At 48.2% G+C, this 10,000-nt stretch overlaps 3 protein-coding genes across 3 annotated transcripts in view; 1 reads left to right on the forward strand and 2 right to left on the reverse strand.

The window, feature by feature from the left end:
* The window catches only part of LOC126578227 (40S ribosomal protein S19a), a 2,799-nt gene extending 2,557 nt beyond the window's left edge, over nt 1-242 (reverse strand). The window contains exon 1 of the mRNA XM_050240577.1: nt 84-242. Coding sequence (XP_050096534.1) covers nt 84-227 — 144 coding nt within the window. The 5' untranslated portion in view covers nt 228-242. The remainder of the gene's footprint in view (nt 1-83) is intronic.
* A 217-nt stretch (nt 243-459) lies between these two features.
* On the reverse strand, nt 460-2,387 carry LOC126575011 (CWF19-like protein 2 homolog). Its single transcript, XM_050235486.1, has 2 exons — nt 707-2,387; nt 460-624 (listed from the first exon to the last, which is right to left on the reverse strand). The coding sequence occupies exons 1-2, from the start codon at nt 2,348-2,350 to the stop codon at nt 490-492; spliced, it is 1,779 nt and encodes a 592-aa protein (XP_050091443.1). The 5' UTR covers nt 2,351-2,387; the 3' UTR covers nt 460-489.
* A 225-nt stretch (nt 2,388-2,612) lies between these two features.
* The window catches only part of LOC126577470 (serine/threonine-protein kinase PAK mbt), a 9,962-nt gene continuing 2,574 nt past the window's right edge, over nt 2,613-10,000 (forward strand). The window contains exons 1-3 of the mRNA XM_050239127.1: nt 2,613-4,366; nt 9,001-9,925; nt 9,996-10,000. The exon at nt 9,996-10,000 is cut by the window's right edge and continues 116 nt beyond it. Coding sequence (XP_050095084.1) covers nt 3,429-4,366; nt 9,001-9,925; nt 9,996-10,000 — 1,868 coding nt within the window. The 5' untranslated portion in view covers nt 2,613-3,428. The remainder of the gene's footprint in view (nt 4,367-9,000; nt 9,926-9,995) is intronic.

The following is a 10,000-nucleotide window of genomic DNA, read 5'->3' on the forward strand; positions in this document are numbered from 1 at the left end:
ACCTCGAGATAGTGGAGCGCATACTTGTTGGTTTTGTAATAAAGAAAGCCTTCCTTTGGATCGATGGGTGAGATTTTGCTGACGAACGATTTGATGGAAAACAGCATCCCGTACATGAGCTTCGCTTCCTCGTCCTTCGTGATGCCGGATTGTTTTAAGCGGTTCCACTCGCCGTAGTAAAGCAGCGTCCCGAGTTTATCGAAGATGTACATGTTGTAGATCGTCATGGTGTTTCTACCTGGTCCTGGCTGATTTTCTGCGATGTTTTCACGCTATAACAGATATCTTTTTAGGGGGTTTCCTGCTCCTGGAAAGCTAAACACTTTTTAGAAAACTCCGCCTAGCATCCTTCCGATTTCTTTTGTTTAGATTTTTGCAAAATAAACCCTGACAGCTATCCTGAACGTCAACGAGGACCATCAATTTATCCGTCAATAAAAAAAAGACCCAGCAACGATCTCTTTTAAAACGACCGGTAGGCAATCGAAACTACTCTTTTATTAGCACGCTATCGAATTCCTGCCACCACCTTTTAAATTCAGCGACTTTCTGCGCCGGATTCATCTCCTTCCGTGGTTTGCGCCATTCGCGTGTATCCAAGCCCAAGATTCCTGCGATGGTTTCCTAACCAAAGAGAGAGAGAATCAAAGAACGATTAAACGATTGCCCCGTGGATTACGATGACGATGGATTCCATGACGCTTACCGTGGCAAATGTAACTGGAAACTCTTCCTGATCCTCTATGACGTGGGCAAATCCATTCTCGAGATTAAAATTTACCCAAAAGTACGGCAAACCTTTCGGTATGATCCTCCGCACGTTAAAACCGTCCACGTTGTGCAGCTTCTTGTTCATGGCCCACTCAGTTTCGGATTCGAGTATCGCTTTTTTAAAGTAGAACGGTGCCATCTCGTAATTCCTTGCCGGAACACACTGGATGTACATGTGCGGGTTGCGGTTTAGGTAACGGACCGTCTCGAAGAAAACGACCTCCATCTGATGCTTTCGGAACATTGCCACAAGCGCCTTGCAAACGTCCACGATGTCCCGGTGCACATCTTCATCCACCTGCGTTAAGCAGGGATAGTGGCCCACTGGCACAATGAAACAGTGTTTCGGCTGCAAAGCTCTCCACGTCGGTATGCTTAGGAAGACATTTTTGCCCATCGATATGAGCTGTTCCTGGGCGAATCGGCCCGAGTTAAGGCATCTCTCGCAGTCGGCCTGTGCTTTGCTCATTTGGTTCATTTCGCGTACAGACCGTTCTTCGCATGCGTCAGCATCCCCAGCCGATGAGGATGCCTTCTGATGATCAAATATGTTCTCGAGACGTTTGCCTTCGCCCATCTTTGCCGAAACCTTAAAGAATTGAGCATCCATGCTGGCATTGTCATGCCGTTCCGAGCGAAACTTATCCGCAAGATCCGGTCCCGGTGGTAGGTTTTGTTGGTATCGTTTCTGTTTCTTTTCAGCGTGTCTTTGTGACTCGCCAGTCGACCTTCTGGCGGTATAAGTGATTGTTTCTTCTTCATCGATTGGTCTGCGTCTAGATGGTGGTTCTTGCGGTTTCTTTGACTGCACTTCCACTCGATAGGCTTTTGCTTTGGCCAATTGATCTCGCAAACGCTCGGCCTGCTCCGTGTTACCTAAAAGTTCAGCTTTAATAAGTTTTGCTCCCAAATCGTTCAATTGTTGATCCGTCAGGAACTGTTCATCGCGCGTTTCGGGCTGCGGTGTCGTGGAAGGCTTGTCGCTGGAACGTACTTCTTCACCAGTATCCTGTAGTGGTTCACGTTGTTTCGGAATTGGGGCATCATTTGATGCCTTTTTCCATCCACCAGCTGCAGCTACGCGGCTTGCCGGTTTGTATTCCTCCTTTCGCCCATGCCGCGGGTAGTCATGGTCATCGTCCTCATCGTTTGTGGGCTTCCGAAAGCTGGGCAACCCGCTGCCACCGTTCTTCCAATGCGGGTTTAACTCCCGGACACTTGTTTTCGGATCGTACTGCTCTCGTGCGGCCACCGCCGCTTTGCTTTCCTCCTTCTTAGGTTCTTTGCTGTACGTTGGTATCAGCATGGAATTCATCCAATCTTCTCGCTCCAGTTTCACCGGTGGTGCATGTTGAGGCGGGGAATCTGTTCTCGGTGCACGGTTGTTCGCCGGCAACGCTTCGACCCAGGCATCGCTTCCACTGTCGGAACTGCTGGACGATGAGGAGCGCTTTTGGCGCTTATGTTTTTTCTCCTTTTTGTGTTTCTTTTCCTTTTTACTTTTCTTAGATTTTTTCTCCTTTTTCTTGTGTTTCCTTTGCCTGCGGTACGATTCACTGTCGGAACTGGAGGAACCCATTTTTGGGGGGAAAATTTATGTTTCCCTTTCGACCAAAGAGTTTGTTGTGTTTTCCTTTCGAGGAGGCGGTGATTTTTCGAAACTCTTGAAACTGAACTTTATCAAACGCTTATAGGACTCAACAATTTCAATTTTATTTGAGTTCTTTTTTATACGAAACGCAAAACAAGGACATCCACTTTTCCGTTTACGATTAGTTTTCGACCGTGTAACCCGTTGTTGGTTCGATAATTCGATGCCTTTCGATTCGATGCGATTTTTCTCGGTGCCGTTGCAGTGCTGGAATGCCCGCGCAACCGAATGGGCGTTCGGATTTCCGATCGTTAGCTGGTTATATGGGGAGAGCCAAGCGATCGTCTGCTGCCCCGTGCGTGTCGTGCGTGTTTTCCTCAATTTTTCCTGCAAAAGATCGCGAACGGTTTTGTTAAATCGTGAAATTCCGTGCACGAAGGTACTGTAAAAGCCGCGACGTTGAAGAAGTGGTCAGATAAAGCGCCGTTCGGTCGTTCTGCTGTTGGAAGCAAAAAGCCTTCCCCCTTCTTTTGGTGTCTTCGATCGTTTTGCTTTCGCGGCGACATTTGACAGCGTGAAAACGGGAAGAAAACGGGAAGCGATCTGCGTGGTGCTGGTGACGGTGGTGGAAGGGGGCGCGGGGTGAAACCTGTAACGGGCGCGCTCTGGCTTGCGTGAAGATCTCCTCGCCACTCTGTTGACACCGCGAGGCCCCGCGGAGTACGTGCTTTCGTTGGAATGCGTGGTGTGTGAAAAACAAAACCTCTCTGTGTGTGTCGACACGGCGACGGGCGTCTCTCGGTTTCGTGCGGAATTTTGGTTTCATCCGAGCTGGCTTAGCGCGTAGGGGTTCCGTTTTGGTCATCGTAGCAGCCTGTGAAGTGAAGTGCTTGCGTATGAAAGGCGATCGCTGCTTGTGCTGTTGTTGTGGCCAGTGAGTGAAGTTTTTCGCGACAAAAATCCGCCAAGAAAATATTGTCCGTGTCCTTGGCCGGCGGAGGGGGGCCATTTTAGTGAAGTGCTGCTTTGACCGCTGCTGAAACACACACCGACGGGGAACGGCAGCATGTTTTCGAAGAAGAAGAAAAAGCCACAAATCTCGTGTCCGAGCAATTTCGAGCATCGGGTGCACACGGGGTTCGACAAGCGCGAGGGCCGCTACGTCGGTTTGCCACTGCAATGGGCGTCCATCGTGGGCAACAATCAGATCCTGAAATCCTCGAACCGGCCGCTACCGTTGGTAGATCCGTCCGAGATCACGCCGACCGAGATACTGGATCTGAAGACGATCGTACGTCCACACGGCCAGGGGATCAGCGGCGTCGCACCAGTCGGCCCTGGGGCTCCAGGAGGAGGAGTACCTGGCACAGTGGCCGGTGCTGCCGATCCCGGCAAGCTCATCCTACCGAAAACATCCAACGTGGCGCGGTCCAACTCGCTGAGAAGTTCGAGCCCACCGCGAATCCGTCGTGGGGATCTACGTGCCAACACCAATGTGCCACCATCCGTACCGGAAGAACCACACACACTCGGTGGCGCCCAATCGCCCTATCCCGGAGCGATGACGATGATGATGAATAACAACAGCTTCCCCAAGGGCGCCGTTGTACCGCCGCCGGGCACTGGAGGAAACTTTGCGGCCAATCCGTCCGCCCAAAGTGTGCTGGAAAGCAACTTTAACAACAACTTTGATCCACACCATCAACATTTGCAGCAGCAGCAGCAACAGCAAACGAATATGCTTAATTCCGGTGGCCAACAACATATGCAACACCTGCAGCAACATCCACAAACTCACCAACACCCGCATCATCATCAGCAACAGCAGCAACAGACGACAGCCGGAACTGGCCAGACGATGGCACCTTACATGAATGGCGGCCCAATGCTGGCCAACAGTGGTCACACCTCGGGCCCATCTATAAATGGAAACGGTGGTTCGAATGGGAATCTATCCAATCCGGTCAGCGTGCTCACGGAAACATCCTCACTCTATCATAACCGGTAAGCCGTGGGGCCGGGAGGCTTTTCATACAGTTTGTTTTTGAAACATTTTTTTCCAACATGCTTTGGGGTTTAGTGTTTGAAAAAGGTTTAAACTTAAAAGAACGAAAAAGTCCGTCCAAGGGGATTATGAAAGATTGATGGTTTTGGTTTTGCCCTTTAAAGTTTCTTTTTGGCATTTGTTTCGTTTAAATCATCAAAATGCTGTTCCTGATCAGTGAACTTTGATAAAACATACTTGCTCTTTTTTTTTCTGAATTATTTTGTTGTCGAATCGGATATAGCGACAATCAGTACAAAAGCTTATGAATGTTTCTTATTCATTTGTTTGAAATATTTATCTATCTTTTTTAGTTTATTTTAAATCTTTTGTATCCTGAATGGAAAGTAATCTAATCGGTTTTGCTTCTTTGAAAGAGCAGCACCAGCAACATGCAGCAAGACATCATCGTAGCATTCAGTGCGTTTCCAATGTCTGTTTACTGGAATGCACCGTTTCTGCCAAGTTGCACTGCTATGTTTGCACCTTTATCTTTGGCTTCTCTATCTTGCACTGCGCCTCTCTGCCGATCCCTGCCGTGTGCTCCCTTCGATGAGCTATGCTGCTGCTCTACGTTCGTGTTCGGTTCACCGTGTATGGGTGAAGCTGAAGTAAAGTTGTCTAGCCATGTGCCAGCAGCGTCCTCATCTCCCTCTCCGCGGAGCTACAGGGTGGCAAAGATATGCATCCACATTTGCTCCAGATCTGATCGTGCAAGAAAAGACCGCGGAAGTAGAACACAGACCCATCAGCAATGTGATGAACGCACTGTGGAACCACACAACCCTTGCGCCAGCTCGTCGTCTCGCGACTGCACGGCCGTGCCCGAACTACGTAACTTTGCTCTGACAATTTCAAACATTTCCAAACACTGATTTGTCTTTTTCTTTTCCATGTCTCTTTGCCTCAAGCGTACAGCCGTTGGGATGTTCATTGGATCTGTTGGATTTTGCGCTATCTGGCAACGGTTTCCGTTACTTTTTTCTCTCTCTCTCTTCGCCCTGGTACGGCTTCCTGTTGTTTACTTTCAACGAACGCGAACGAGCGAAGATAAAACGAAAAGACAACGCATCCCGTGCACCTTCTCTCAGCTAGGCAGCTCTTTCACGCTGCATGCTTTACGGTGGCACAGGGGCTGAGATTGTTGGTTCGTTGGGTCGTAGGCAATGATCAACATCATGCGGTTGTTGGAACGCATCGAACCCTGAACGGGAATGCACCGGAAGCACCACCAGGGGGGCATCGCTGGTCGCTGGTATCGTTGCTAATGCCCATCCTCCTCGACAGCAGTCTCGCTGTAGACAAGTGATTGACGGTGGCTCATGGCACTCCTTGTTTCTGCAACAACACATCACCATCAAGCTTCCGAAGAGGGCTTTGCCGCGTGGTCCTAATGCTCCTGTATAATTAAATTAGTGACCACCTAAGCCGCCCGCTATCCAAATGTTCCATTCCATGCTAGCGTTTTTGTGCTAATGTTGCCGGATTGCTCAAAGAAGCGACCGCGGGTGGGGCACGTTTGTCACGATGCCATCCGTCGAACAGGTTTCTTCGAATGTGCGTGACAATTTCACTTGTTTGAACTTCGAATGTTGGTCACGGTCTATGGCGCGCATACCCGAAAAACCGGCCACATTCTCCGGTCCGGTGTGTTGCTACTGCTGCTGGCTGGCGGCTGATCACCGTCGTCGTCGTCGTCGTCATGGTCGTTGGCTTGGGGCCGCTCGCGATTGCGACAAAACCCACCGCCATCGGCCACCTTCCTTGTCACCGCGTTCAGGGTCGACCGAGTAGAGATAGTAGAGAGTGCAGAGCACCACCGCCGGGGTGCCGCAGCTGGGTATTTAAGTGTAAACAAAACGGTAGCTTGTCGTGCTCCCATTCGATAAAGTTTGGGTTTCATTATCTAAACGCTTGGAATGCGACATTGCCCAACGCTGGATGCCATCGTCTTCAGATGGCACTCTACGTAACGCACGTAACAACACCGCCCAGGGCAGTCAGGGCGATCGATCCGGGTTCGAGGGAAAAGACTGCTATCGGTTTCTGGTCACGTGTTGTACCGGTAACGGCCGTTGAAACACAGACTCCTATACCCGCCCCTGGCTGGCTGGCTGGCGGGCTGGCTGGCTGTGGTATGGTCGAATGGTTGTTTTGCTTACTTACTTGCTGGCCACGGTTGATGAAAGCAAACAAACGGATAAACCCTATCGATTGCGTTACCGTGGTAGTGTTACTGTGTTCGGTATGTGCTCTATCCCTTTTTTGGGTGTTTCTTCTTCGGTGAAAGAAACATTGAACCACGCGCTTTGAAAATACTTTTAATTTGCATCCAATCGCCGTAGAATGCCGGATCGGTTGGTACGCGCGTGTTCGTCTGCATATTGCACTGGGCGCAGCTAACGGTAGGAGCGAATCGTGAAGATATTTCGGATTTTTTCCGGGTCAGAAATGACTTTATTGATCGTAAGCACGAGTCAAAAAAATTGACCCTTTTCGTCTATAGATTTGAAATGCGTATTTCGATTTACATCCTGTTTGAATTATATGTGAACACTGGCCACGTGAAAGTTATATGCTTTATCTTCTACATACAAATTCGTTTTGCTCTTTTATTTTTAATTTATTTTATTACAATCTTATGTTTTTAAGGTTTCAATGTTTTATAACTTTTTTTTATAATTTCTAGGATTCGCTTTAATGGTTTATTAAAACAAGAAATCGTTTATCAAAACTATTGGATGAAGCTTACACGCTTGGGCAACTATATTCGTTGAATTTATTGAAGTGGATTCGAAAATGGTAACAATAAGAAAAAAATAAGGAAAAATTGATGAAAAACGCCTAGATACACAATTCTGGTTTGGTCTTTGTTTCAAACCATTTGAAATTAATGCCAAACAAGCATAAAAACTGGCAAAAGTGGTTGAAAATACACCACATAATTGTTGAGCAGCCGATAGTTGACTGTTCGTTTAAGTTGTTTGACGTAAGTCCCTTCATATTCGTTTCATGCAATGAGGGTGTACTGGAGCTAAAAAGATTTCTGACAAAGAAAATTCAATCAAATCAAATATGTTTCTGTACCTGAATTTAACACTTATGCGAGTGTCTCTTATTGACATGCACTACAGTTCTTTTCGAAAAATCAATCAAGAAAGATTAACATGGTAAATATAGTTCAGTAGATAACACATTCAAAGGGGTTCGAAATCGAATTGTTGCTATAACATCGACAAAACGCAATGCATGAGCTATACATGGTGCAATGTTCAATCTAAAATGCCATTTTGTGTTCCCTTCCTACACGTATCAGTGCGTAGTGTTTGAAAACTTTTCCCATTATCCTTCTGGTTGTGCGGAAGAATCGTGCACATAGAGTACGCCTAGCTGAAAAGGGTAAAACGTTGCCACCTACCAACGAAACGGATCTGTATGTAATTCCATTTCCCTTCTAATAATAGTTCTTTTTCCCGGTCAGCTCTTGTTTACTTGCACCGAGCCTTTTGTATTGTGGGGGTGTGTTTTAATTGAGAATCGATGAACCTATCGAACCATGAAACACGGAAAGTGGAAGCCAGGGCAAGAAGCCGGCCGCAGTAGCAGCAGCAGCAGCAGCAGCAGCAGCACCACCAGCCACAGAGACACAACACAGCATTGATGTGCAATCAACTGCAACGCAGCTTGAGCTTCGCTCTTCGTCCCCAGCGGTCGGTCCACTGCAGCTGTACTGCTCGTTTTCCATTTCCATTTCCATTTCCGTGATCACGGCCCACGCAACACTCTGGTCTATAGGAAACGATGCCTGTTTCTCGGTTTTGCACAAAAAAAATATCAAAAAATGGGTTTCTCGATTGGCATGGAAAGTGGCGTTCTATTGATTTGTGGCCAGGTGACGCCAGCAGCAGCAGCAGCAGCAGCGGGAGACCAACAATCAATCCCTTTTGCCGTCACGTCACACTCGGTTGTGGCCACGCACGGGTTGTGGTGAATGAATAATGGACCACCGTTAGCCAGATAGAACAAAAGGAGGAGGGTTCCCAGCAAGCAAGTCGAACGAAGGGATTGTTGCACACGCACCGCAATTTACCATAAACCGAGCATGGTTAACCAAAATTTTTGACAAGGTTTTCCCGGTGAATTGCTTTTAGTTTACAGGGGGAAAGGGGTTAATATTGGCGCGCGGTGGTGTTTGTTATGCCGGCATTAGCAGGTGCAGATAGAATGTGTGGTATCATCGGTTCCCGCTGAGGTGTGACGGCGAGGTTTTGGGCAAATATTTACTTTCGCTGAACCACGCTTCGTTAGATGAACGGACGCGTCGCACATACTCGGTGTCAACATGATGTCGAACAATGTACCGAGCGGTGGTCCCTTGGGTCTTTACAGTTTGCAATTTGGTTGATTGCTTACTTTCGGCAGTCAGTGAGTCGCGTACATTAATGATTCCTTGATTAAACAAACCATATATCGCGGTTTATGGAATCAATTGATCAAATGGAGAGATCTTAAAGATAAACTTTCCTTTTCTTTTTCGATTATATGAATGTTTTGTTTGACTTAATTTTTTTCTCACTCTTATTTTTGTTCCCAGATCGCAGAAATCCTCTCCAACCGGATCCGATGGTATCCAGCGGTACAATCCTCATGGCGCTTATCCCCACCAGATGACGAACAATAATTTCCATGGCGCTGGTCAGGCCAGCGGCCAACCACCGGCTTTACATAGCAAACCGACAGCACCAGGACCGAGTGGTTCACTCGGAGGACAATCACACCCAATGGCTGGTGGAATGGAAGGCACGCAGCCCACCAGTCACGGTCCTTTGGGAGATGCGTCGAATGGTAACCAAGTGACACCCGCAGGACACCACCATCATCATCACCATCAGCATCATCCGCATGGGGTTGCTGGTGGCAGTGGTGGTATAATGGGACCGAGTGGACAAACTCCTTCAAACACGCAGCAAATCGGACCACAAATGTCACCGACCGGATTGCACAATGCGGTATCCCATCACCATCCGCATCATCATCCTCAACAACAACAACAACAACAACAACAGCAGCAGCAGCAGCAGCACCTGCATCAACAACAACAGCAGATGCAAGTGCCCGGTGGTCCTATAGGAGCCAACAGCCAGATGGCGAATCATCACCATCATCATCACCATCATCACAACCACAATCCGAACCATCATCCAAAAATGCCATCACCGTCCGGCGGTTCGACGGGAGCCGGTAGCACGATCGGTGCAGATCAACAGCTACAACCGCAACAGCAGCAACAGCAACAACAGCAACAACTACATCAGCAGCAGCAGCAGCAGAATCACATGCTCAATAACAACAGCAACGCTAATGGGAATCTCATCAGCAGTGCCAAGAGCAACTCGCGAGCATCAAGCTCGAGCGGTGGCAATGTGTCCGTAGCGCAGAGCACGACCTCCACCACACAGAGTGGCCAATCACAGCAGCAGCCACCGGTGAAGACCGAACAAAGGCTAACGCATGAACAGGTGTGTACGAGAAGAGCGCAAACTGCTATCATATTCATTTATTGTCTAATGACTTACCTTTACCTTCCAGTTCCG

The sequence above is a fragment of the Anopheles aquasalis genome, chromosome 3 (genome assembly GCF_943734665.1).
Source record: "Anopheles aquasalis chromosome 3, idAnoAquaMG_Q_19, whole genome shotgun sequence".
NCBI lineage: Eukaryota > Metazoa > Arthropoda > Insecta > Diptera > Culicidae > Anopheles > Anopheles aquasalis.

What these genes read in the sequence shown, in the direction of transcription:
- LOC126575011 (XM_050235486.1), bottom strand. Translation starts at nt 2,350, where the DNA reads ATGGGTTCCTCCAGTTCCGACAGTGAATCGTACCGCAGGCAAAGGAAA. An exon ending in TTCCAGTTACATTTGCCACG is followed by an intron (nt 625 to 706) that starts GTAAGCGTCATG and finishes CTCTTTGGTTAG; the next exon opens with GAAACCATCGCAGGAATCTT.